General features: G+C 53.2%; 1 protein-coding gene across 5 annotated transcripts; it reads left to right on the top strand.

Moving 5' to 3' along the window:
- The first annotated feature begins 62 nt into the window (after positions 1–62).
- Positions 63–9,392, top strand: Dyrk1b (dual specificity tyrosine phosphorylation regulated kinase 1B). 5 transcript variants are annotated; one of them, XM_048329442.1, is made up of 12 exons: positions 63–201; positions 2,175–2,338; positions 4,043–4,162; positions 4,263–4,451; positions 4,781–4,928; positions 5,811–6,097; positions 6,484–6,630; positions 6,714–6,854; positions 7,125–7,160; positions 7,245–7,440; positions 7,773–7,879; positions 7,970–9,391. In XM_048329442.1, the coding sequence occupies exons 2-12, from the start codon at positions 2,276–2,278 to the stop codon at positions 8,336–8,338; spliced, it is 1,803 nt and encodes a 600-aa protein (XP_048185399.1). In that variant the 5' UTR covers positions 63–201; positions 2,175–2,275; the 3' UTR covers positions 8,339–9,391. The 5 variants fall into 5 exon arrangements, with proteins under 5 accessions (XP_048185399.1, XP_048185398.1, XP_048185400.1 ...); XM_048329441.1 differs by having other exon boundaries at positions 7,125–7,440; XM_048329443.1 differs by lacking the exon at positions 7,125–7,160 and having other exon boundaries at positions 7,970–9,390.
- The last annotated feature ends 17,465 nt before the right edge of the window (positions 9,393–26,857 follow it).

The following is a 26,857-nucleotide window of genomic DNA, read 5'->3' as shown; positions in this document are numbered from 1 at the left end:
GTGTCACGTGACCGGAGCCGTGGGGGGGTGGGGGCGGAGCCTGGGGCAGGGGGGCCGGTTTGTTGTGGTCGCCATTTTGCTGGTTGCATTACTGGGTAATCGGGGCCCTGGCTCTTCGCGTCCGCTGGATACCGTCAGCCCGCGGGCAGGTCTGAGCTCGGGCTGCCCGAGCAGTTTGAGTCCCCTTACCCGAGCCCCCAGGTAACGACGCGGTGAAGGGCGGGGAGGCGGCACGCGTTCTGGGGAGGAGGGGAGGACGGGACCCGCCCTGCCCGGCGCTGCCACCGCAAGACTTAGCACGAGGCCGGGGGAGAAAAGGGGGCGTCCGGCAGGTGCTGGCTGGGCCCAGCTATTCATAGTCGGATTCCTGGAAGGGGCCGGGCCCCGGGGAGCCTTCTGGGGAGAGAGGCCGGGAGGGGGTGGTCGGGCCCCACTCCCGCCCTTTGTTTGGGCTCGGCTTCGTCGGCCGCTTCTTCGTCGCCTAGCAACAGCTGCCCTGGGCTGCGATTGGCTGAGCTATTGGCGGGGACGACCAATGGCACCGTTGTTGCCATGGGAGGTGCGGCTTGCCAAGCTCAGTTGGGCCCCGCCTGCCGGGCATCGCCGGCCGGGGCGGGCCTCCTGGGTAGGGGGGGCGGGACAGCGGGGTCCCCTGGGGCGGGTGACCGCTAGGGGCGGGGCAGGACCGGTGGGGCGAGGGTTAACCTGCCCCTCCCCCGTCCACCTGCTCTCCCCTTCCCCCGCGTGACCCGAGCTGACCCTCCCCTCCCCCTTCCTACCCCCCAGCAGCGGTGGCCGCGGCCACTGCTGTTGTCACCCACCAGCCGCCTGTCCCGCTTGCCCTCATTGCCGCAGGGCTTGCAGGGCCAGGGACAGGCAGCCACCTTCTGACTGCTGCCACCACCGCCATGCTGGCCGTTCGCCCACCCCACTGGGGGCCCCACCGCGCCCCAGCCCCCCGTGGGCCCGGTGCCAGCCCTGACCAGGGTATGGGGTGGGTGCTGGGAGAGGTGCTTCTGGGGTGGGAGGACTAAGGGGGTGGGGGGTGGCCGAGGAAGGGATTGTTTTGGTGGAAAGTCCCAAGAAAATAGGGGTCCTGGAGTGGTTGAGCATTGACTTGAGATATCTGACATGAGGAGAGGCCCAAAGACAGAGACTTTATTGTAGTGGACACTTGGGAGGGGAGATGTCCTGTTTGGGGGTATTTGGCTGTGGAGGCCTTCTAGGAATAGACACAGCAGTGGCATGATGACCCGGTACAGAGAGGGGTGACTGGAGAAAGGAGTGCTAGAAATGTTGGATAGTATGCCGGGTGTCCAGTGTGAGGACGGAAAGGATGATCCCTTTAGACTGAGAAACACTTTATTTTGCTCCCAGGAGAAGTGGACCTTGACTGGGAGTGGAGCCTGGGGGCAATGTGGGGACTGTCCTGATATGTGCCAGGGGGACTGGAATACATATGGGGATACTACCTGGAGGGAGGATCCCTGGTACGGAAGACCTGATACAGGAAGACGTTTGGCAGGATATGGAGAGTCCGCTGGGAACGGTGCTCCCTATGGTCAAGCAAGCTTACTAATCACTCTTACACAGGGGTTCTGGATGCCTAGGAGGACCCCCAAGAATCCTAATAAGGTCTTAGGGATGCATGGTCTTAGAGCTTCCATGGTTCTAGAGTTCTCTGGCTTGGGGAAACCATTGAGAAGAGCAGGCTTGAGGTGAAAGGCTGGATGGTATCGAAGAGACCGTGGTACTAAAGAAGGGAGATTAGGCGGGTGGGATCCTGGGTGACGGGCCCTGGAGAGAGCCAGGGGTAGGACATGACGAAAAGAATGAACTCTATTCCCTAGACTGCCATTTCCCTCTTCTTCCCTCCCAATGATTGGTGTCTTTCTGTCTCCCTTTCTTGTCATGGCCCACATCCACCTCCTCCCATCCTTGTCTGGCCCCAATCATTCTCTTTTACATGTGTGCTTTCTCATTCACTTACTTGATACTCATTTGTTGAGTGACTTTCCTGTTCCCCTGCCACCACTCTGTCTGCATTGCTACCTGTTGCTCTCCTGCACGTTTTGCTTTCCCTCTGCCTTCCTCCTCATGCCCACCTCTTCCCTATGGGCTTCTGTCCTCCACACCCTCTCTGTGTCATCTCTCCACCTCCTACCTGCTCTCAGGTCTCAGCGGCGGTGGCAGCCGAGGTGCAGGATGCGAGAAGGCGCCCCCCGGCCGGGCTCCCGCTCCAAGCCTCACACCCCTGTGGCCCTCTGAGCCCACCATGGCCGTCCCACCAGGCCATGGCCCCTTCTCTGGCTTCCCGGGGCCCCAGGAGCACACACAGGTAGGCATTCAGCTGGCTTCTCACTTGCCTTGGGGTAGATGGAAACTGGGATAGAAGGGTGTCAGGACAAACTGTCTGATTACGCGTGATTCTCCAGAGGACCTCATGGGCCTCCGAGGACTGGAAGAGTTCCAGGCAGAGCTAAGAGTTCAGACAGCCTGGGTTCAAATGCTGCCATGTTCATATTTATGTTCATATTTATGTCACCTCTTCTGTAAGATGGGACCACTGATGACCCATCCCTCCCTCCCAGAAGATCAAATAAATAAGTGCTCAGAACAGTTCTTGGCATATGGCCAATTAACTTCACTAAGAAAAGAGGTCTATAGCAAAAGGTGGCAAGTAGGAAAGACAGTTGAGCTGAAGATAAGCTACAGGCATGATCCAAGGACAGAAGCTCTGAGGCTAGGAAAGTGAAACTAAATGGAGCCAGAAACTATAATCCTGGCTACACAGGAAGCTAAGAACTGGATGATGATGATGGTTTTAAGACTCCATCTCCAGGGACTGGGAATATCGCCTGGTGGTAAAGTGCTTGCCTTGCATACATGAAGCCCTGTGTTCAATTCCACACACCACATATACAGAAAAAAGCCAGAATTGATGCTGTGGCCCACGTGGTAGAGTGCTACTAGCCTTGAGCAAAAAGAAGCCAGGGACAGTGCTTAGACCTGAGTCCCAGGATTACCAAAAAAAAAGACTCCATCTCCAAAATAACCAGTAAAAAGCTAGCTTGAGGCATAGGACACCAGTCAGGATCTGGAGGTCCTTGAGTGCAAACCCTAATACTGTTCCGCACAAAATAGCCAAATGGATGGGCAATCCAGGGGTCCAAATCCTGAGGCCAAGAGCCTTGAGGTAAAGGTTAAAAGCTAGAGATTGAACCTTATGGGAGGGGCTGGGATATGGCCTAGTGGCAAGCACCATATATACAGAAAATGGCCAGAAGTGGTGCTGTGGCTCAAGTGGCAGAGTGCTAGCCTTGAGCGGGAAGAAGCCAGGGACAGTGCTCAGGCCCTGAGTCCAAGGCCCAGGACTGGCAAAAAATAAAAAATAAAAAAATAAATAAACCTTATGGGAAAGAGCTCAACCTTGGGATCTCCAGGATGGTCTCAGGTAGAAGGCTGGGGGAAGGGGAGTGGGGAGGGAGAAGGCCCAGAGCCGGGGTTCTGAGAGTGCTCCCCTTGAAGCTCAGAAAGCAGTGCAGGGTGCTGAGAATGTGGCTTAATGGTAGAGTGCTTGCCTAGCATGCATGAAGCCCTGGGTTCAATTCCTCAGTACCACATAAACAGAAAAATCCAGAAGTGTCCCTGAGGCTCAAGTGATAAGAGTGCTGTAGCCTTGATTGAGCAAAAGAAGCTCAGGGACAGTGCTCAAGCTCTGAGTTCATGCCCCAGGACTAGCAAAAAGGAAAGTACAGAGCTGACTGCAGGCCAGGATGAAAGGTCAGAGGTAAACTCACTGCTTCACTCAGGACAGCTCTCTAGGGAACACCCCCTGTGTGCCAAGCCCTACTGAAGGTGCTGGAGATGGCAGCCAGGACCACATCCAAGTCTGTGCCCTTGGGACGCTCGCATGCTTGTGGAGGGCCAGTGGTGGGAAGGCTCCTGTGTTCAGCAGGGGCCAACAGCCTTTAATTAGCTCCCCCCTTTGAGTTGGGAGGGGAAGCCTGTCCTCAGGGTCTGCCCCTCCCCCGCCCCACAGACATTGCCTGATGTGCGGCTGCTGCCTCGGAGGCTGCCGCTGGCCTTCCGGGACGCCACTTCAGCCCCCCTGCGCAAGCTGTCTGTGGATCTCATCAAGACCTACAAGTACATCAATGAGGTGGGCAGGGAGCCAGGCGCCTGGGCTGGGCGCCCGAGGGTCTTGGCTGCTGGCACAGGTCACTTACCAGTCCTTGTCTCCTGGCTGCCTGGCTGGGCAGGTGTACTATGCGAAGAAGAAGCGGCGGGCCCAGCAGGTGCCACCCCAGGACTCAAGCACCAAGAAGGAGAAGCGGGTCCTGAACCATGGTTATGATGACGACAACCATGACTACATTGTGCGCAGTGGGGAGCGCTGGCTGGAACGCTACGAGATTGACTCTCTGATTGGCAAAGGCTCCTTTGGCCAGGTGCGGGCAGGAGGTGGGGACACCAGCACCTGCTGATAGGAGCCCATGTACACACTGGTTCTGTGGCTTCTACTCATGTGTGGACACTCACCTCAGTCCAGCCAATTAGTTGTGCCTCAGTTTCTTTTTCTAGAGAAGTAGAAATAACCAGATACTGAGTATGAGGGGACTCATTTTGCACCCCGTGTTGACACCAGTGCCCACTGAGGGTGAACCCTCAGCCAGCAGTCGTTGGTTGGAGGACCAGTGTAGGTGATGGGTCTCCAAGGGAGAAGCTTGGCACTCCACTCTGTACCTCTCCTCACCTGGTACTGTGTCCCACCCAACAGGTAGTGAAAGCCTATGATCATCAGACCCAGGAGCTGGTGGCCATCAAAATCATCAAGAACAAAAAGGCCTTCCTAAACCAGGCGCAGATTGAACTGCGGCTCCTGGAGCTAATGAACCAGCATGACACGGAGATGAAGTACTACATAGGTAAGGCCTGGAGTGGGCTTCCTTCCACAAAGGGTACGTGGGTTTGACAACAAGGCTGCGGTCCCCTGCTTCAGTGGTTCTCTGGGTTCTCCCCCTGCCTTTGCAATTGTTTGTGTTTGCTTGATAACAGTGGTCAGTATTTCCCAGGCTCTGGTGTGAGCAGGTCACATCAATCACCTCCCTCTCAGCTCGCATATTTGCCCACATTGGAGATAAGAAGCTGAGGAACTGGGTATTGTCACTTGCATGAGGTGACAGTTTGTACTCAGCAGAGCTGTAATTTGATGAGGCCAGGAGGTCCTATTAGAAAGATACATGGACTATTTTACTGTTTTTTTTGTTTTGTTTTATTTTGTTTTTGGCCAGACCTGGGGCTTGGGACTCAGGGCCTGAGCACTGTCCCAGGCTTCTTTTTGCTCAAGGCTAGCACTCTACCTCTTGAGTCACAGCACCACTTCTGGCTTTGTCTATATATGTGGTGCTGAGGAATCAAACCCAGGGCTTCATGCATGCTAGGCGAGCACTCTACTGCTAAGCCACATTCCCAGCCCCACATGGACTATATTATAAGGCGAGTCTACCCCCTTCTTGCAGTGGAAAAGCACCTTTCCTAGCCACAAAACTCACAAAAATGGTGTTACACTTTAAATGTGAAGTGTGAACTCATGTTAAAAGATTTGCTGAGAGCAAATAGAAACGTTTTGGTTTAATCAGAGGTTTGGGTAGAGCCCAGGGGAGAGTTGGTGATTCGTGACTCTCCCTGTGAGCCAGTCCCTTGCCATTAGAAACATTGTGACAAGCCTGTGGCACCCAAGGGCACAGCAAGTGGGGTGTGGCCGGGAAGAAACGGGATTCATTGCTGTGCTGGCCCTCCCCTGGCAGTGCATCTGAAGCGGCACTTCATGTTCCGGAACCACCTGTGCCTGGTGTTCGAGCTGCTGTCCTACAATCTGTACGACCTCCTGCGAAATACACACTTCCGGGGCGTCTCGCTCAACCTGACCCGGAAGCTGGCGCAGCAGCTCTGCACGGCTCTGCTCTTCCTGGCCACACCCGAGCTCAGCATCATCCACTGCGACCTCAAGCCGGAGAACATTCTCCTCTGCAACCCCAAGCGCAGTGCCATCAAGATCGTGGACTTTGGCAGCTCCTGCCAGCTTGGGCAGCGGGTGCGGCTCAGACCCACCTGGGAAAGGGGTGTGGGCAGGGCAGGGCAGGGCCTGAGGTGGAAAAGAGGTAGAGGCCCACAGGGTGGGTGAATTGCCCACCATGAAGAGGAACGTGAGCCCAAGGAGTGAGGCCACTTCTGTAGCTCCAGCTGTGACAGTGGAGTTGGCTGGTTGCAGGCCTTGGAGACCACCAGCCTCCGACAGGGGGGAGGGGGTAGGAAACAGTGACCTAGAGGGCCAGGGGAAGGAACAGCCATAAGCTGATGAGCAAGATGGTGGTTGGTGCTAGAGGCTTCTAGGCATGATGAGAGCCATGGCAGCAAGGGGCTGGTGCTAGGTCAGGTCCTCCCAGCAGCCAGGAGCCCTGACCATTCCATCCCCTCCAGATCTACCAGTACATCCAGAGCCGCTTCTACCGCTCCCCGGAGGTGCTCCTGGGCACACCCTACGACCTGGCCATCGACATGTGGTCCCTGGGCTGCATCCTGGTGGAGATGCACACCGGGGAACCCCTCTTCAGTGGCTCCAATGAGGTGCGCCCTCAGGACGGGGTGTGCCGGAGGGGGCAGGAGGGGGCCTGGCTGGACTGGGGCCCCTGACCACCACCTGCCTGCAGGTGGACCAGATGGGCCGCATTGTGGAGGTGCTGGGCATTCCACCAGCCCCCATGCTGGAGCAGGCCCCCAAGGCTCGCAAGTACTTTGAGCGGCTGCCTGGGGGTGGCTGGACCCTACGAAGGACAAAGGAACTCAGGAAGGTGCGCCCGCCCCGTGCCAGTCCTCCCTCCCCGGGTGGCCCTCACTCTCACACTGGGGCTCCCTCTCTCCCCTGCTTTCCCGTGTCTTTCCCTGCCTAAGCCCCCTTGTCTGCCCTCTCCTTCCTCCCCTACCCTGCCCTCCCCACACCTCCTCTTAGCTTCTCTTTCCACTTTCTTTCTTGTGCCTCTGTTTCCCCGTGTGTGTCTCCCTGCCCCTCCTGCCCACTGACGGCCACTCTCTTGCCCCCCCTCCCACCCCCTCCCTGCCAGGATTACCAGGGCCCCGGGACACGGCGGCTGCAGGAGGTGCTGGGCGTGCAGACGGGCGGGCCCGGGGGCCGGCGGGCGGGGGAGCCGGGCCACAGCCCCGCCGACTACCTCCGCTTCCAGGACCTGGTGCTGCGCATGCTGGAGTATGAGCCTGCCGCCCGCATCAGCCCATTGGGCGCCCTGCAGCACGGCTTCTTCCGCCGCACGGCCGACGAGGCCACCAACACAGGCCCGGCAGGCAGCAGTGCCTCCACCTCCCCCGCGCCCCTCGACACCTGCCCCTCCTCTAGCACCGCCAGCTCCATCTCCAGCTCGGGTGGGTGCTCAGCGCCCCGAGCTTTCAAACTGCCTGCTTCTGAGCTCCCAGTGGAGGTGGGGTGGAGGGCTTCCCCATCCCTGTTGCCCAGACTCCTGAAACTGAGTCTGCTACACCTAGAAAAACTCATCCCGCAGCTCAAAATCAGACTGGGTCTGTGAGCATGACTCAGTGATAGAGTGCCAGCCCCAAGTTCAAACCCAGTACGTCAGGGGGAAAAAAAAAAAGGCTGAATCAAAGGGACTCTGGTCCCAGATCCCAAACCTGGCCTAGGCCGGGAGCAGGCTTAGTCACCTCTCATCTGTGTGGCCTCTTCTCCCTGATGCTTCTAGGAGGTTCCAGTGGCTCCTCCAGTGACAACCGGGCCTACCGCTATAGCAACCGATATTGTGGGGGCCCTGGGCCCCCTATCTCTGACTGTGAGATGAACAGCCCGCAGGTACTGTGGGGGCTCTGAAAGTGGGTGGTGGGGCACCAGAAGCAGCAGAACTTGGGTCTCCATCACCCCACTGTTCCTTTGTTTTTTTAGGTTCTGCCCTCCCAGCCGCTGCGCCCCTGGGCAGGGGGCGATGTGCCCCACAAGACACATCAAGCCCCTACCTCTGCCTCATCACTGCCGGGGACCGGGGCCCAGTTACCTCCCCAGCCCCGATGCCTTGGCCGTCCCCCATCACCAACCTCACCACCACCCCCGGAGCTGATGGATGTGAGCCTGGTGGGCGGCCCTCCAGACTCCCCACCTCACCCAGCGCCTGCCCCCCAGCACCTGGCTGCCTCAGCCCTCCGGACTCGGATGACAGGAGGTCGTCCACCCCTCCCACCCCCTGATGACCCTGCCTCTCTGGGGCCTCGCCTGGGCCTCCGTGGTGTACCCCAGAGCACAGCAGCCAGCTCATGACCCCGCCCCCTCCCTGGGGCCCTTCCTGAAGCCATACCCCCCCCATCTGGGGGCCCTGGGCTCCCATCCTCATCTCTCCCCCTAGACTGGAATTGCTGCTACCCAGCTGGGGCGGGTGAGGCCTGCACTGATTGGGGCCCAGGGAAGGGGTCAAGGAGAGGGGTTTGGCCACACCCTCCCCACTAAGGACTGGACCCTTGGCCTCCTCTCCACCTTGTTTTCTATTTATTGTACCAAAGACAGTGGTGGTCCGGTGGGGGGGGGGGGGAACAACACTCCTCCTCGCCCCAGGGCCCTAGGAGGGGGTGGGGGCAGGTAGGGGGAGATGGCCTTGCTCCTCCTCGCTGTACCCCCCAGTAAAGAGCTTTCTCACATGCCTGCCTGAGCGTTTGCAGGGCCTTGGCTCCCCCTCACCCGCCCTCAGCCATTGTGGGGAAGGGAGTGTTGGAAGAGCTCTGGTGTGGGTACGTCCCTTCCGGTAAATTAAGAGTTGGTGCAGGCATGGGGCTGCAGGAGGGGCTACAGGACCCTGGGCATGTTCTGGGTAGGGTCCTAGCCCACATTTGCCTTTTCTATGACATACAGACCCCCAAAGGGTGGAGGCCCCCTTAGGCTCACCTGTCTGCGAAACACCATGTTCTGCCCTCTTAAGCCAGGGCTCGCCGAGGGGTTGCCGGCAGAGGCTGTTTATGCCGGGCAGATATCCAGTGTAGGTGCCGTCGGGAAGCAGGCGTGCGGCGAGCACAGCTTAAGCCCAGCCCACGTCTGGTCCCACTCTGGGATCGCTGTAGAACGAAGCCTTGAGATTTTTTCAGGCAAAGATGCTCCCTGGGTTCCAGGTAAGTAGCCTTGTTTCCATGGCAATCTGGGAACTTCCGTCTCTTCTTAGCCAATCAGGAGCCGCCTGGTTCAAAGAGTACGGTTTCCGCCACTGGGGCGCAGCGCTCCCTGGGAAATGGAGTTCTATGCAGTGATTTCTGTTTGCCTTTCCTTGGGGGAACTACAAAAACCAGAATCCCCGGCACGCGCTTGGGGGTGGGGCTGTGAGGCAGCCATTAGTCAGGCCGAAGCCAGCAGGGCCCGGATGTTGGAGGCAGTCGCTAGGCGCAGAGAGAGCTGTGATTGGACGGTTTGCTGCATGCTTTGAGTGGTGTTGCGTTCTCCGGAGGGTCGGAAGGTGAAGGTGCAGTCCGGCGCCAGGCCCGCGGGGGCGGGGGCGGGGGCGGGGGGCGGTGGTGCTTGGGCCGCGGCTGCGGCTTAGTCGCACGCAGTTTCGTACCTGGCGGCTATCGCCGAGGCCTGGAAAGGCCCTGTCAGGCGGGAGGGGTGCGCGCCAGCGTTCCGTACCTGCACGTTAACGCAGGCCACGTGGAGCGCGGTGCGGCCTGGCGGGCGGGGGCGTCGGGCTCGGGTGATAGTGGAGAGGATTCTGTGTAAACTAGATCACGGGAGACGGGGTATCCAGGACGCGGGGCTCACTCAGTGAGGACTCGGAGAGTTTCCGGAAGGAAAGGCTCTGGCCTTGCTTTGGCTGAGACCTGGGATTGGTTCCCGGGCCCGCGAGAGCACCGCAGGCGGGGCGATGGCTGTGTGGAGAGGAGTGGTGGGGAGGGCCGGGAAGGGAATCTCTCTGTCTGTCTCTGGCCCTGGGCCCCCCTTCCCCTCGCGCGCGCTCTCTCTCTCTGTCTGTCTCTCTCTCTCACACACACACACACACACGATTCTCAGTAAAACCAAATCTTGTCGGAAGCAGCTAGAGAAGGACTGCTGCTAGGGATGGAGTCCAGGGCCTCCCACATGGCAAGACCTGTACCGCAGAGCTATAGCAGGCTCCTCAGTACGAATGCTTGGGGAGACTGTGACCCCTGTGACCTGTGACCTACCTTTCTACAAAAGATGATGCTGAAGGCAAAGGTGGTTAAGTATCCTGAAGGTGTAGCCTCAGTGTGTGTGTATGTTGTTTTTGACACAAGGTACTTGTTGAGCAGAGACATCACCATCAGGAGCCAGGTCATGTAGGACCTATAAAGAACTTAGGATCGCAAGGAAATGTCTGTCTCACATCTTTACTTTCAGCTCAGAACCTGTCTGAGCTCCTGACTCCCTGTACAAAGCCTCCAGATTTGTCTAGAACAACATCTCCAGCAAGCTATTCTGCTCCCACCCCTCCTCCCCTGTTCTCATTGCAGCCAGAACACCTGCTCAGGCCCTGTTCCTTCAGTGCTCAGGATCTTTTCTTTACCCAGTCTGCTCTCATCACCCCTGCTCCAGACACACTGGCCACAGGGCCTTTGGACTTTTCCCCAGACACTCATCTCCCAGATTGCCTGCGTGCATTCCTTCACTTCCTTTATGTCTTCACCAGATGACGACATGTCCTCCAGGAGCATTTCCCTGGCTACTGTTCTGAAATTATGGCACTAACAGATGTATGTATTTTTTGCTTAACTTTTCACTGTGTTTTATCATATCACTAACACACTGTAGAATTTATCTTTTTTTTTTTATTTTGGCCAATCGTAGGGCTTGAACTCGGGGCCTGGGTGCTGTCCCTGAGCTCTTTGTGCTCAAGGCTAGCACTTTACCCCTTTGAGCCACAGCTCTACTTCCAGTTTTCTGGTGATTCATTGGAAATAACAGTCTCATGGACTTTGCTGCCTGGGCTGGCTTTGAACCATGATCCTCACATCTCAGCCTCCTGAGTAGCTAGGGTAAAAGGTGTTAGCCACTGTTGCCAGGCTCAGAATTTATCTTGTATCTGCCCCTCTGCTCCAGGCCTTCAGCTATGTAAATGGAGAGACTTTTGTCTACTTTATGCTTTGACCTCTCCTACCCCCAGAAGAGTGCTTGGCACACAGTAGGGCTTAGTGCCAGATGAACTGTTTCAAAGTATCGATGGAGATAGGAGAACCCTAGGGACTCCATCCCCTTCCTCCACAACTAACAGGGGCTACCTTGAACTTGTGAGGGCTTAAGACATTGGGAGATATTTCATCTTGCCTCTGCTTTGTGCTCAACACCGCAAACACAGCAAGGAACAAAAGCCTTTTCCCACCCTGAAGGAATGCAGCCTTGCAGCTGAGCTTCCCATGGTCAGAATGGCAGCAGTGTAAAATTACAAAGGTGAACACGCAGTATGTTATGTGAGCATTGATAGGAACTCCAATCTGGATCAGAAGAAAGAGGCCTGAGGCCATGAAGAGTGCAGCTGAGGTAGGGGCTCAGTGGGAGAGCACTTAGCTACATTACACCAAGATCCTGAGTTCCATGAGTTGCATCTGCACCGCTGCCCAGGACTAGAACCCAGAGGCTGAGGCAGAGCCTGAAACTGGACCATGTCAGGCCTATAAGGCTTTGGGCACTTAGTATATGGGTCGGGAGGGGAGGGTTGTAGGAGCGTTTTTAAGCAGTGGAAGGGATCATGGTTAGCTGTGTGTCTTGAAAGATTCCTCTACCCACTTGGGAGTCAGTGGCTTTTGCCTATAATCCTAGCTACTTGGGTGGCTGAGATCCTGAGGATGCACCAGCCTGGGCAGTGAAAGAAGCTGCTTCTGTCATCCTGGCTAAGATGGGATGCAAGGAAAGCAGGAGTACCACAGTCCAGGCACGGGCCTGGGTAGGAAATGAGACCCTTGCTCCAAATAACCCGAGCACAAAGGGGCTGAGGGTGTGGCTGAGAGGGCCTTCTCAGCAAGTGCCAGGCCCTGAGTTCAAACCCAAGACCAACCAAGAAACTAATAATAAGCAATTCCTCTGATCCTCTGAAGTGAGGAATGGACTAGAAGGGATTGAATGTTAAAATAGAGAAGCTGCCAACACCACTGTTAATGCGAGGTGGGACTAGCTGTGGTTATAGGCAGCCACACTCCTTGTTGGTTCTCCTGCCAAGAGAGGGGTGTGTCTTTGTCCTTGAACCTTGGCTGGGGCCATAATTTGTTTAGAAGAAGTAAAACAGACAGCCAGACATTGGGGTTCTCCTTAAGAGGGCTCACTTCTTGGCACCTTCTTTATAGAGGCCCAGCCAGCCTTCGGCTCAGTTGGGTGATGAGCCTAGCATGAGACACCATCTTGGGCACCCTAAGGAGCACATGGTCTGTGCACTCAGCCTCCAGTAAGCACTGCCAGCACCTCTGTGGGGTGAGCCAGGCATTGTTCCAAGCCTTTGTGTGCCGGGGGTCAGATCTGTTCTTGTCAGGAGAGCTTCTGGGCCACAGAGCTGTCTTCTGCCCCAGCCCCTCTTCTACCCCACTACTCAGGCCTCTGCGTTTCCCATCGACTGCTGGCGGTGGGCGGATGCAAGCCCAGCAGCTCGACTTCATCCTGCGTGCCTTTAACTGCTTTCCTCCGCTCCATTCTCAGAGGAGGCTCTATTTCTTTTCTTTCTTTTGTTTTGTTTTTGTTTTTGTGCCTGGGCCTTGTCCCTGAGTTCCTTTGGCTCAAGGCTAGCACTCTACCACTTGAACCACAGCTCCTTGTTTGGCATTTTCTTCATTGATTATTAAACATAAGAATTTCACAGACTTTCCTGCCCAAGTTGACTTTGAACCATGAACCTCAGATTTGTTTAAAAAACAAAACAAAATACTTTGAGCTCTACATCCTGCCTCAGCCTGGGAGTACAGGCAGGTACCCACTAGTCCCAGCTGGGACCTCATTTTTTTCTTTTGGGGTCCTAGGGCCTGGGCACTGTCCCTGAGCTTTTGTGCCTAAGGCTGGCATTGTACCACTTGACCACTGCTCCTCTTCTGGCTTTTTACTGGTTAATTGGAGATAACAGTCTCACAGATTTTCCAGCACTGGCTAGCTTTGAACCTGGATCCTCAAATCTCAGCCTCCTGAGTAGCTGGGATTACAGACATGAGCCACTAACATCTGGTTTTTTCTTTCTTTCTTATTTCTCTTTCGTTCTTTTCTTCTTTCTTTTTTTTTTTTTTGTCACCTGTGGAGCTTGAACTCAGAGCCTGGGCTCTGTCCCTGAGCTCTTTTTGCTCAAGGCTAGTGCTCTACCACTTGGAAACACAGCACCATTTCTGATTTTCTGGTGGTTTTGGAGATAAAGGTCTCCCAGCCTTTCCTTCCCCAGGCTGGCTTTGCACCTCTGTCCTCAGGTCTCAGCCTCCTGAGTCACTTGGATCACACGTGTGAGCCACTGGTGCCCGGCTCTGTTTTGTTTTTGTGTTGTTGTTTTTTTAAGGTAAGATGCTCAGTTCCTTCACCCAGGTCATTCCTCCCCTCCTCAGCCCCCTCCCCCTGCTGGCCACTTGGCCACCTTCATGGTTTTTGGTGTTTTTTATTTTTGTTTTCTTTCATGTGGCTAAGGTATGAAAAATGACATTTGCAGGTCAGGCTGAGTGGTACACACCTGTAACCCTGGCTATTCAAGAGGCAAACTTCAGGAGAATTGAGGTTCAAGGCTTTCTCCTCTGTTTTCCAAATACAGACACATGTGTGCAGCAGGCCGCAGTGCCCTGGCCAGGCCTGGCATGCCTTCCATAACCCGATCCTCCAGGCGCTTCTCCTTCACCACCACAAGCAGGTGGCTTGGCAGGCCCGTCCCCAGCGGCAGGACACGTAATCTGCTGATGGCTTTCTGCCACAGTTGTGGCCTCTTCCTTATTTGGGTGGGTTTCTGGCTCGACATCCACTCCAGCGGAAGCCAACAGTTGTGCACACAATGTCCCAGAGAACATGAGTTGGGGTCCTCTTGCATTAATGGCAGGAATCAGGTCTGGCTGGATCCAGGTTTCTAGCCGGACCTTTAACCATGAATGAATCCAGGCTCATTGCTGAGCATTTCCTTTGAAGGCAATAGAAAACCACAGAGGTCTTTTTTAATCCCCCACTCCCATCCCCCTCGCAATCTTGTTAAATGCACACTGGTCCTTGGAATGGGCCTGAGACTCTGCATTTTTAACAAGCTCCTGCGTGATGTCGATGCTTACTGTTGCGATGTGCAGGGGGTAGGAGGGGGTTAAGCTGTTTCATCTAACAGCCACAAGCTACCCGGTAACCATGGGGCTCTCAGAATGTGGCTGGTGGGACATGAGATGGATTTTCAGTGTAAAATATCTACCAAATTTGGAAAGACTTGGTACAAAAAGAAATTTTTTATATGTTGATATGGTAATATTTTGGATATCTTCGGTAAAATAAAATATATTATTAAAATTGACTTCCTTTGTTTGGATGTGGTGTTTTTTTAATTTTTTATTGTAAAGATGTTACACAGCGGGCTGGGAATGTGGCCTAGTGGTAGAGTGCTTGCCTAGCATTCATGAAGCTCTGGGTTTGATTCCTTAGCACCACATAAACAGAAAATGCCAGAAGTGGTGCTGTGTCTCAAGTGGTAGAGTGCTAGCCTTAAGCAAAAAGAAACCAGGGACAGTGCTCAGGCCTGGAGTTCAAGCCTCGTGACTGGTTTAAAAAAATAAAAAAATTGTTTAAAAAAAGAAAGATAGGGGGCTGGGGATATGGCCTAGTGGCAAGAGAGCTTGCCTCGTATACATGAGGCCCTGGGTTCAATTCCCCAGGACCACATATACAGAAAAACGGCCAGAAGTGGCGCTGTGGCTCAAGTGGCAGAGTGCTAGCCTTGAGCAAAAAGAAGCCAGGGACAGTGCTCAGGCCCTGAGTCCAAGGCCCAGGACTGGCCGAAAAAAAAAAAAAAAGAAAGAAAGATAGTGGGGGCTGGGAATATGGCGTAATGGTAAAGTGCTCGCCTCGTATACATGAATCCCTGGGTTTGATTCCTCAGCACCACATGTATAGAAAAAGCCAGAAGTGGTGCTGTGGCTCAAGTGGTAGAGTGCCAGCCTTGAGCAAAAAGAAGCCAGGGACAGTGCTCAGGCTCTGCGTTCAAGCCCCACAACTGGCCAAATTAAAAAAAAAAATAGTTATACAGAAGGGTTACAGTTACATGGGTGTGTCTTTTATTTTTTTGTTTCTTTTCATGTGGCTACTAAGGTATGAAAAATGACATTTGCAGGTCAGGCTGAGTGGTACACACCTGTAACCCTGGCTACTCAAGAGGCAAACTTCAGGAGAATTGAGGTTCAAGGCCTGTCTCTGGATAAAAAGCAAGATAAGCAGGGTGCTGGTGGCTCATACCTATCATACTAGCTAGCTACTCAGGAGGCTTAGATTTGAGAGGATCAAGGTTCGGAAACAGCCTGAGCAGGAACATCCACGAGACACTTCTCTCTGATGAATCACCATAAATCTGGAAGTGGCACTGTGGCGCAAGTAGTAGAGTGCTAGTCTTGAACAAAAAAGCTTAAGGACAGCATCCAGGCCCTGAGTTCAAGCCCAAGGACCAGCACAAAAGAATAAATACACATCTGACCAAGTCCTCCCGTGGGATAATACAGTGGTTCTGAGCGTAGATGGGCCAGTAATGTCACAATCACCCCAGGCCTGTGATGACAAATGCCATGTATCGGACACAAGTCCAGTGGTCACAGATGCAAGGACAGGGTCCAGCAGCAGCTGAGCCTTGGGCAGCTGGAATCTGACCAGCCCTGCGGGAAGGTGAAGGAAGGCCATCAGGGTCCCTCTGCAGCACTGGTGGCAATCATAATAATCGTTGAAACAATGGATGCACGTCTGCCCTCCTACCTTTTGGTGTCAATACACACCAAAAAATGTTTGGAAAACAACAGGTTCTGGGGTGTTTTATGTTTTGGGGGGTGGAGGAGTGGAGAGCATTGGTGGGAAAGGGGAGGGCCAACAAGGAGCATGAATTAGAGCCAGGCACACGGGGCTCGCACCTGCCAGCTAAGTCAGGAGGCACAAATGTGAGGATCCTAGTTTGAAGCTAGCCTGGGCAGGAAAAGTCCATGAGGCTTTTATCCCCAATGAACTACCAATCTCCTTCAGAAACCGGACAGTAAGAAGAGCCTACCTTTCTAAAAATCTCCCTGGTCTAGATGATGCCCCCTGAGCCGGTGAGTACCACCGAGGCAGACGGGATGGTGGGTGATCTCCCCATCTCTGCCTGGACCTTCCCCATCACCTCAGGTGCTCTGCAGTGGCTCTTTCCACTGACTCAGGCCTCTCCCTCCCTGTGACCGGTAACCTGAGCCTCCGCCTGGCTTTCCCCTGGGAGCAGCCCAGCCTCCACCTGTTCAAGGCCCTGATTGATGGTCCCTGCACCACGACCATTCCTTTTTTAGGTGGCCTTCAGATGAGTGTCCAGCTTCTTATATAATCTCTGGGAAGCTGCAACTGACCCTGTTATTCCTGGAATATCAACTTCCCAGCTCCCGTCCTCCCATGCCCACCATACATGCTTCATTGCTAAGACAAAAGGTGTAAGTAGGCCGGGCGCCGGTGGCTCACACACCTGTGCTTCTCACTATGCAGGAGGCTGAGATGTGAAGATTGTGGTTCAAAGCCAGCCCAAACAGAAAAGTCTGAGACTTCATCCCCAATTAATCAGCAACATATCCAACTGGAAGTGTGGCTAAATAGTAATTGTTCCATACAAGCTGTCTCATTTTTCTCTAACTTTAACTTCTTTGGCATAAAATAATTAAAAAAAAAAAAAGACACCAGGTACTGTTGTCTCAAGTCTGTCATCCTAGCTATTCAAGAAGCTGAGATCTGAAGATTGCAATTCAAAGCTGGGCAGAAAGTGTGCGAGGCTCTCATCTCCAATGAACCACCAAAAAGCCAGAAGAGGAGCTGTGGCTCAAGCAGTAGAGCACCAGCCTTGAGTGAAAACAGTTTAGTGACAGCACCCAGGCCTTTCATTCAAACCCCAGGAGTGGCAAAACAAGAAATCTATCATCTGTCTGCCTGTCTACCCATCCTCTGCCCAGCTGTTGCCTCACAGAATCTAGACTTGGTTGCTGATTGGGACTTAAGCATTGAGTGACCTCCTGGAACTAGATCTGGGAACTTGGGACCAGGAGTCTCATAGGTCTCCACCCAGTGGTGTCTCTCTCCCTCCCCACTCCACCAATCACACACAGTCCCTGTGGTGGGGAGGAGGGCTGGCTAAGGCAAGACAATAAGCAGGCTACCACCCAGGCTATCATCTTTCATGTTGTGTGTAAATGGCGCCCCCTGGTGGTCAGAGGTTGGAGGTGGCTTTGGAATTAGCAGCTAGCGGATTTCAAACATGCAGCCTTTAGGACTCCTTGCTTTTTTTTTTTTCTTTCCAAGAATTGGGGCCAGAAAGGGCCTTGGATGGCCATACCTGCAACCAGGGAGGGAATATCTTTGGAAATTTGGGCTTGTCTCCTGCCTCTGAAGGATCCAGAACATGCCCAGCAGCAGTAGCTCACACCCATAATCCTAGCTACTCCTGCCTGGCCAGGATTCAAACTGTGATCCTCAGATCTCAAACCCCTGAGTAGCTAGGATTAGAGGTGTGAGCCACAGAGCTCAGCTTTCTGTCCAGCTGGGATGAGGGGCATGAGAAGCCACACCCAGCTTTGTTGGATAAGCTGAATGAATGTGAGCCAGTCATCAGTGGCTCACACCTGTAATCCTATTCCTCAGTAATCGCTGTTTAAAGCCGGCTTAGGCAAGAAAGTCCATGAGATTCTCTCCCCACAAACAAAATAAAGATACTATAGAGCTACATAACCAGTAGGGCCTGTTAACTTCCTCTGCAATTTATTGTGAAGAGCAATGTTGCAATGTTGAGTGCTAAGTGCCTCTCTCCCCTACCACATTAGAGCATAAATACTGTGTCAAATTGACACCTAGTTCTCTGCTGGTGGCTCATGGCTGTCATCTTAGCTACTCAGGAGGCTGAGATATGAAGATCAAAGCTCAAAGCCAGTGCTGGGGCAGGAAAAGCCCTAAGACTCTTCTTTTCTCCACTTAAACACAAAAAAGTCAGATGGGGTACGGCGGCTCAATGAGGCGGAGTGCTAGTCTGAGAGGAAGAGCTAAGGGACAACGGCAAAGGCCCCGAGTTCAAGCCCCATGACCAACCAAAAAAAAAAAGGTGAGGGATTATATTTGACTCTGAAATTGGGGTGACAGGCGCTCCAGCAAGAACAGAAGAGGCAGACACTGATTGGGGTACAGGGCTGAGGTTTATTTGAATATGGCGGGAAATAAAGGAGATAAATAGGAGTGGAAAGAGCAGCACCCGCAGGGCTGGGGCACGTCGCTGTCGGGCCTTCGGTCAGGGCCGTGTGGGCCTCGCTGGTCAGGTTCCCCAAGAAGATACTTGTCCAGGCTGGAGGGGTCTTCGTCCCCAGACACCCTGTAGATGTGGGCAAGCTCCTCTGTGCTGTAGGGAAGGGGCACTGCCCAGGACACCTCCAAATCCTCCCAGGGCTGAGATGGTGGTGGGAAACTGAGTCCAGGGTTGGCAGGCACCGCAGAGGGCTGAGACAGTGGCGGGAAACTGAGTCCAGGGTTGGCAGGCGCCGCAGAGGGCTGAGACAGTGGCGGGAAACTGAGTCCAGGGATGGCAGGCGCCGCAGACGCCACAGACGCCGCAGACGCCTGAGATGATGATGGGAAACTGAGTCCAGGGAAGGCAGGCGCCGCAGACGGCTGAGATGATGATGGGAAACTGAGTCCAGTGCTGGCAGGCGCCGCAGGCGGCTGAGACGGTGTCGGGAAACTGAGTCCAGTGCTGGCAGGCGCCGCAGACGGCTGAGATGGTGGCGGGAAACTGAGTCCAGGGATGGCAGGCGCCGCAGACGGCTGAGACGGTGGCGGGAAACTGAGTCCAGTGCTGGCAGGCGCCGCAGACGGCTGGGATGATGATGGGAAACTGAGTCCAGTGCTGGCAGACGCCACAGACGGCTGGGATGATGATGGGAAACTGAGTCCAGTGCTGGCAGGCGCCGCAGATGGCTGGGATGATGATGGGAAACTGAGTCCAGTGCTGGCAGGCGCCGCAGACGGCTGGGGCTGCTCTGGGCCTTGGTGGGCTCCACTTCCGGAAGGCAGCTGGGGGCTGAGGGCAGCGGCCCCGAGGACCGGCGCCCCATTGCTGTCCGGGTCCAGGAGGGCTTCCGGGGACACAGGCAGCTCCCCGGCTTGCTGCTGTTTCTTCATCTTGGACAGCTGGTTCTTAAACCAAGCCTGGGATGGGAAGAAAAAATGGGGTGCAGGTGGATAAAGGGGACCAGAGCACCAGACACTGTTCTCCCCTAGTGCAGCCTGGAGAGAAGGGGGGCTGTGGAAGGTTCTAATGTCAGCCCTGTGGAGCCCCTTCTTGGGGGTCCCCTGTGGGTGTGGCGGGCTCAGCCTGCTCCTGTTTATTTTGGTGTCAGGCGTGGGGGATCAGGTGGGGGAGGCCCTGGGCTTGGGGTGACAGCTGGAGACATGATGGATGGGGACTCACCTTCACCACGGTCTCCTGCAGCTGCAGCGTGGAGGCCAGCTCCTGGATCTTGTCCCACTTGGGGCGCGGGGTATGTCTGAAGGTGTTGGTCAGCACGGACCGCTGGTGCTCCGTGAACCTCGTGCGGCTCCGGCGAGGGGCTCGAGGGGCCGGTGGGGCCAGAGGGGCTGGTGGGGCCTGGTCTGCAGAGGACATGGGGGACTCGTTGGGGACAGTCCTGCACCCGGAGTCCTGCTGCCTGAGTCTGCTGAGCCCCAGAAGCTGGGGGGGAGGGGGGGACAGGGCGGCCTGGGCCCTGCTCATCCCTGGAGCCTCCCTCCTCCTGTGGGCGCCTCCCCCAGCCTCCCTAGGACTCCGCTTGGGTGCCATTTTGGGTGCCCTAAGGCCTTCAACTCAGAACCTAGAAGTTCCCTGAGCTTTCATATTCTACTGTTCTACCAGTTGAGCCACAGCTCCCCATCTGGCTTTTTGGATGGTGAACTGGAAATAAGTCTTAGAGACTTTCCTACCCAGGCTGGGTTTGAACCATGATCCTCAGATCCAGGCTCCTGAATAACTAGGATGACAGGCGTGCGTCCCTGGCTCTTGTCAATCTCTCCATTTTTCTGAACTCAGTTGTCCACCCTGCCCCACACGATAAAATGCTTCCAGGCAGGTCACTGGGCACTTGATTTAGAGGGATACAGAAAAGCCCACCCTCTCTAGCAGGGCCACAAGCAAAGGAGAACAGGCTCCCTTCAGGAAAATTCCTGGGCACACAAGCCAGGCGGGGGCCTCCTAAGAAATGTCTCCATGGCCTGAGGCTAGGGCAGCTAGGAAGCCTGGAGCCTGAGGCCAGTGCGGGGCTTGTGGGCTGCCTGGCCTTCTGACTGCTGAGGGCTACACAGCCCTCCCACCTCCACCCAAACCACCTGACCAAGCCTACCCACAATCCCTTTGGCTCGGGTGATGGGATTATCTCCTGGCCCAGCACTCCACCCCAGAGCTCTATAAGCCACTCAGCACAGACACAAAGGAGGGGCCCTTTCCCCTCTAAACAAGAGTGCAGAGGTGCACAACTGTAATCCCCCTTACTTGGAAGATAAGAGACCTGGAGGAAGTTGGATCAAGGCTAGCAGTTAAGCATGAATCCATCTCAGCCAACAATAATTAGATTAAGGCACAAGCACCAGCCTTGAGCCAGTGGCTCACGCTTGTAATCCTATATACTTAGAAGGCTGAGATCTGAGGGATCAAGGCTCCAGGCCTGCCCAAAGTCATGAGACTTATCTCCAGTGCACCAGCAAAAAAAGCCAGAAGTAGAGCTGTGGCTCAGGTGGTAGAGTGTGAGCTGTGGGTGGCCAAAAAAAAATAAATTAAGAGACAATGCCCCAGGCCCCGAGTTCAAACCCCAGTACCAGCAATTCCAACAAGTGAAAAATCAAAAGATCTGTGTTCAGTTCTGCTTCTCCGGCCCACCTCTTTCTCCCAAATGATTGTATCTGGACCATTGCATGTGCCTTCAATATTCGGGTTTAAATCCTATTTTCTTCCCCTTTCTACAGCCCTCACTACTTTCCCTCTCTACAAGTAGAACTGTTTTCCTTCACACATTTTTGTCATCTGTCCTATACCACCCTACTCTGCATTCATGCTTACTACCCACATTCTTACTGGTCACTAGATTACCAGAATACACTATGTGTGTGTATGCGCACGCACGCGCAATAAGCACAAGACTTAAAGACGGTTTATGAAGATGAACTAATTTCCAGACTTAAGAAAATGGAGCTAAGTTAAAAGAAAATCAGGGCTTAGAGGTAGAGTGCTGGCCTTGCATATGTGAAGCCCTGAGTTCGATTCTTCAGCACCACATAAACGGAAAAAGCCAGAAGTGGCACTGTGGCTCAAGTGGTAGAGTGCTAGCCTTGAGCAAAAGGAAGCCAGGGACTGTGCTCAGCCCCTGAGTTCAAGCCCCAGGACTGGCAAAAAATAATAATAAATAAAATTAAATTTACTGGTGTCAGTGGCTCACACCTGTCAGCCTTACAACTCCCATGAGACTCTTGTCTCTAATTAATCACTCAAAGCCCAAAGTGGCACTGTGGCCCAAAGTGGCACTGTGGCTCAAAGTGGTAGAGTGCTAGCCTTGAGCAAAAAGAGTTTGGAGACAGAGCTCAAGCCATGAGTTCAAATCCTAGGACACCAACAAAAAATTAGCTCTACAATGTTCAACAAGAGCATAGTAGTAATAGAGTCTCCCTGACAAACGCCAAAGACCAGATGGATCTATTGCCAAACTCTTACCAGCCCTGAATGGAGATCTAATGCCAGTGCCTCCAAATTATTCCACAAAGCAAAAAGAGATTGAACCCTATCGAGCCCTTTCTACCAGGACAGCATTTCCCTATCAAAACCAAATGGGGGCTTGGCATGTGGCTTAGTGGCAGAGTGCTTGCCTAGCATGCATGAAGCCCTGGGTTCCATTCCTCAGTACCACATACACAGGCCAGAAGTGGAGTTGTGGCTCAAGCCCTAGGACTGGCAAAAAAAAAAAAAAAAATAGGGACACAACTAAAAAAAAACAAAACAAAAACCATAAGCCAGGCACCAGGCTCACATGTGTAATCCTAACTACTCAGGAGGAGGCCGAGATCTAAGGATTGCAGTTCAAAGCCATCCTGGGCAGGAAAGTCCGTGAGACTCATTTCCAATGAACCAGCAGAAAACTGGAAGTGGTGCTGTGGCTCAAGTGGTAGTGGGCTAGCCTTGAGCTGAAGAACTCAGGGACAGTGCCCAGGCCCAGAGTTCAAGCCCCACGACTGACTTAATGAATAAATGAATAAACAAATAATTGTAAATAAATAAAACACATAAGTTCCCCACCAATTTTCTTGATGAGTATACCCCTAAACATTCAAATTGAGTCCAACCTACAAGGTAGGAAGTTGATTTTATTCTGAGAATACAAGGAAGATGCCTCAAGTAATCAATTTTCAAGTGTCCACTGGTGTGGCAAAACTTAGGACCAACACCCGGAGTCCTGGCACCTGAGCCAAGTCTCTCTGGCTTCCCCTGGCTTCCCCTCTCCTGCCCTCCCCTCCCCTGCCCTGCACAAGAGCAGGCCGCCCACAGATGCCAGCTTACCTGCCATGGAGACCTTAGCAGTGCTCGCTGTAGACAGCTAGTTGAGTTCTGTTCAAGCTCCTGAGTTCAAAGGCCCCAAGGTGCCTATGAATTCTGTATTTAAGCAAACCTAGGGGTCCCCACCCTAATCTCCTGTCTACCCTTCAGTAATCGGTGGCCTAGACAGCCACTCCCTGCTCTTCAACGTTGGGCATAAAAGATGGCAATTGAAGGCTGATTCCTCAAAAAGCCCCAAAAGAAAATCATATTAAAACAAACAAAAACATAATTTTGGCTGGGTATCTGCAGCTCACGCCTGTTATCCTAGCTTCTTAGGAGGCTATGATCTGAGGATCATGGTTTGAAACCAGCCCTGGCAGTGAAGTTTGAGACTCTATTTCTTGCCAGCCCTTAAGCTTGAACTCTGGGCCTGGGCACTGTCCCTGAACCGCTTTGTGCTCGAGGGTAGGGCTTTCCCACTAGAACCATACCACCACTTCTAGCCATGGCTGAGTAGTTTATTGGAGATAAGAATCTCATCAACTTTTTGGCCTAGGCTGGCTTCAAACTGAGATCCTCAGATCTCAGGCTCCTGAATAGCTAGGATTACAAGCAAGAGTTGCCCACCCCTGGGTTCTATAAAACTCTTATCTTCTTCCATGAGCCACCAGAAAACTGATAGTGGAGCTGTGGCTCAAAGTGATAGAGTGCTAGCCTAGAGCAAAAGAAGCTTAAAGACAGTATTGGGCCTTGAGTTTAAGCCTCGCCACCAATAAAAAATAAATAAAGGACTGCAATGTGGCTTACTGGTAGAGTGCTTGCCTAGCATGCATGAAGCTCTGGGTTCCATTCCTCGGTATCACATTGAAATAACATCAGAGTTGAGAAATCTACAGAACCATGGTCAAAGCTAACAAGAGTCTTTATTAGCAGGCTGGCAATTGCCCTGTCTGGGCCTATGTGTCTCACAACTAAGAGCAGCCCCGAGCTCTAATGAGGCAGGGTTATAATGGCCAAAAGCACACACAAGCAAACAAGCTGATTTACAGAAGTTAATTTTTTTTTTTTTTGGCCAGTCCTGGGCCTTGGACTCAGGGCCTGAGCACTGCCCCTGGCTTCCTTTTGCTCAAGGCTAGCACTCTGCCACTTGAGCCACAGCGCCACTTCTGGCCGTTTTCTGTATATGTGGTGCTGGGGAATTGAACCCAGGGCCTCATGTATACGAGGCTAGCTCTCTTGCCACTAGGCCATATTCCCAGCCCTTACAGAAGTTAATTTTGCCATTAGCTTTGTCAAGATAAGCAATATCATGAGGTCACTTCCTGGAGCCATTAGGGTTTTCATCAAGAAATGTCTTTCTTGGGGCTGGGAATATGGCCTAGTGGTAAAGTGCTTGCCTCGTATACGTGAAGCCCTGGGTTCGATTCCTCAGCACCACATATATAGAAAAGGCTAGAGGTGGTGCTGTGGCTCAAGTGGTAGAGTCCTAGCCTTGAGCAAAAAGAAGCCAGGGACAGTGCTCAGGCCCTGAGTTCAAGCCCCAGGACTGTCAAAGAAAAAAAAGAAAGAAAAAGGTAAGGGATAGTCCCCAGACCCTGAGTTCAAGCCCCAGAACCGGCCAAAAAACAAAACAAACAAATAAAAGAAATGGCTTTCTTTTAAGCTATATCTAAAACTGGGCTCTCACGTTCCCCACTGGTTTTTATTTCCAAATCAAATAATAGATAGGTGGACGTTACATCTTCAGTTTGGAGGGACATATAGTGAGGGTTGGTGGTAAGTACCATTCATTTTACAGGCTGTATATGATCTCGGATATATTTGGTTAGGCAATCTATTATGCAAGGGCCTACTGTTAGTGCCAATAATAGCAGGATGATGGGGCCCATTAATGGGAAGAGAGAGGGTACCGTGTATTTTACATCCTCCTTTTGGGCCAGATCCTGAACTCCCCCAACAGAGGACAGGCCTGGTTGTGCAGCAGGTCCAACACATGTATTGACTTGTCTTGCCGGGACACCCTGAACTTGCCTTGCTTCCCTTACTCTGTCCCAACCAGCATGGGTGTCCACCATAAGACCACTCAGTCACTGAATAAGAGCAGGCCACCTGTCCAAAGGTGTGGGCAGAGACGCTCTCCCCATGGGAGGTCTTAATAACGCACTGAGAGCAAGGAGGGCCGGCCATAGCCAAGAAGCCTGTCCTGGTGAACCACATGAGAATGATCACTGACAGGTAAGTCTTATCTTTCAGGGGTCCTCTGAGTGTGGATGAATGGTCAATCTTGCAGCCGTCTCTGGATGTTTTCCCATTGCCTGTGTCACTCAAGGCTGGTGGATCAAATGCTGTTTCCTGGCCACTTTCACAGCCAACGGTGTTGTTAGCACACCGAGTAAGGTCCTTGCCACTTGCGTTCTGGTTCAGGAGCGTGATGCCTTTTGACCCTCGCCAGCTGTCCAGGTGATGGAGAGTGGGTGGTTTCCTCAGGAGGCTGGTGGACCTCGGCTACCAAAGGACAGGCACGTAAAAGGACATGTTGAGAAGCCTGCAGTGACTAGACAAGATTATGGTTTGACACTTCTGTTAGTATAGCTTCCCCAAGTTTAGGAACCAAAGGGGGTGGTCTACCATAAACTATTTCAAAGGGAGTGAATCCTTTAACATAGGGGGTGCATTTTGCATGGAGGAGAGCAAAGGGGAGGAGGCTTACTCAGTCATGTCCTACCTCTGGAATTAATTCACCTAATGTTTCCTTTAAGGTCCTATTCATTCTTTCCACCTGCTCTGAACCCTGAGATCTAGAAATACAACAGAGTTTCCAATTTATTCCTAGGGCCTTAGCTAATAATTGAGTAATTTGGGCCATGAAGGCCGGGCCATTGCCAGACCCCACTGCTAAGGGTAAGCCAAATCTAGGAATTGTTTCATGGAGTTTTTGGGGTTTTTTTTGGGGGGGTGTTGTGTTTTGGTTTGTGTGTGTGTGTGTGTGTGTGTGTGTGTGTGTGTGTGTGTGCCATTCCTGGGGCTTGAACTCAGGGCCTGAGCACTGTCCCTAGCTTCTTTTCACTCAAGGCTAGCACTCTACCATTTGAGCCACAGTGCCACTTCTGGCTTTTTCTGCTTATGTGGTGCTGAGGAATTGAACCCTGGTCTTCATGCATGCAAGGTGAGTACTCTACTGCTAAGCCACATTCCTAGCTCCCATGGAGTAAGTTTTTAACTCTTATCTGAGCGGTCTTGGTTTTTGTCAGGAATGCCTCAGCCCAGCCTGAAAAGGTATCCACTAGTACTAACAGATACCGATACCCATACTTTCCAGGTTTTACCTCTGTGAAGTCCACTTCCCCAAACTTACTAGGTGAGGTTCCTCACATGCGTGCCCTCCCCACAGTTTCCACCTTTCCAGCATTTACCTGTTGGCAACTCACACATCTGGATGCCACATCAGAGATGAGGTCTTTTAAATGGGGGGGTGGAGAAACGTTTTTGCAATAACTGACTCAAGTGAGTTTCCCCTACATGAGTGTTTTGGTGTGTCAGTGAAACCAAGGTGTGTTCCAGGGCTTGAGGGACGCATACCTTTTCCATCCTGCCGCTTTCTCCATCCAGAGAGAAGTGTCTCTGTAGGGAAGGTCTTTTCCAATTCTAAATCTTCTTTTGTGTAGTGAGGCCTTCTGCAGCTGTGGTAGGGGTGTAATGACTAGGAGCTCCAAAGGCCCCATTGATTTTAGGGAGGCCTCCTGAGCTGTCTCATCAGCTCAGCTGTTGCCCTGAGCCTAAGGGGTCTCTCCTTTTTGATGACCCTTACAACGAATAATGGCCACCTTTTTGGGAAGCCAAATGGTGTCCAGGAGAGCCGATATCTACTGTAGTGTGGATGGTTTCCACCCACTTGTTTGCCTCTCTCAAATCCTGCACGAGTCCTAGTCATTGGTGCCTGGTTTGTGCGCAGTGAGAGGAGGTATCTTCTAAGGCGAGTGGCAGAGGACAAGAATTTCGGTTTTCCTCAGGCATTTAATTTGGACCACAATCCCCTTCTTTGTCTCTGTTGATACGGGATATTGTCTCACTCTGGCCGGCAGTGTGTGACTGGTTAA

The sequence above is a fragment of the Perognathus longimembris genome, chromosome 20, assembly GCF_023159225.1.
Source record: "Perognathus longimembris pacificus isolate PPM17 chromosome 20, ASM2315922v1, whole genome shotgun sequence".
Lineage (NCBI taxonomy): Eukaryota > Metazoa > Chordata > Mammalia > Rodentia > Heteromyidae > Perognathus > Perognathus longimembris.
The sequence above is the reverse complement of the archived record's forward strand: the minus strand, read 5'-3'. Positions and strand labels throughout refer to the sequence as shown.

What these genes read in the sequence shown, in the direction of transcription:
- Dyrk1b (XM_048329445.1), top strand. Translation starts at nt 909, where the DNA reads ATGCTGGCCGTTCGCCCACCCCACTGGGGGCCCCACCGCGCCCCAGCC. An exon ending in TCTTCAGTGGCTCCAATGAG is followed by an intron (nt 6,631 to 6,713) that starts GTGCGCCCTCAG and finishes ACCTGCCTGCAG; the next exon opens with GTGGACCAGATGGGCCGCAT. An exon ending in CAGCTCCATCTCCAGCTCGG is followed by an intron (nt 7,441 to 7,772) that starts GTGGGTGCTCAG and finishes TGATGCTTCTAG; the next exon opens with GAGGTTCCAGTGGCTCCTCC.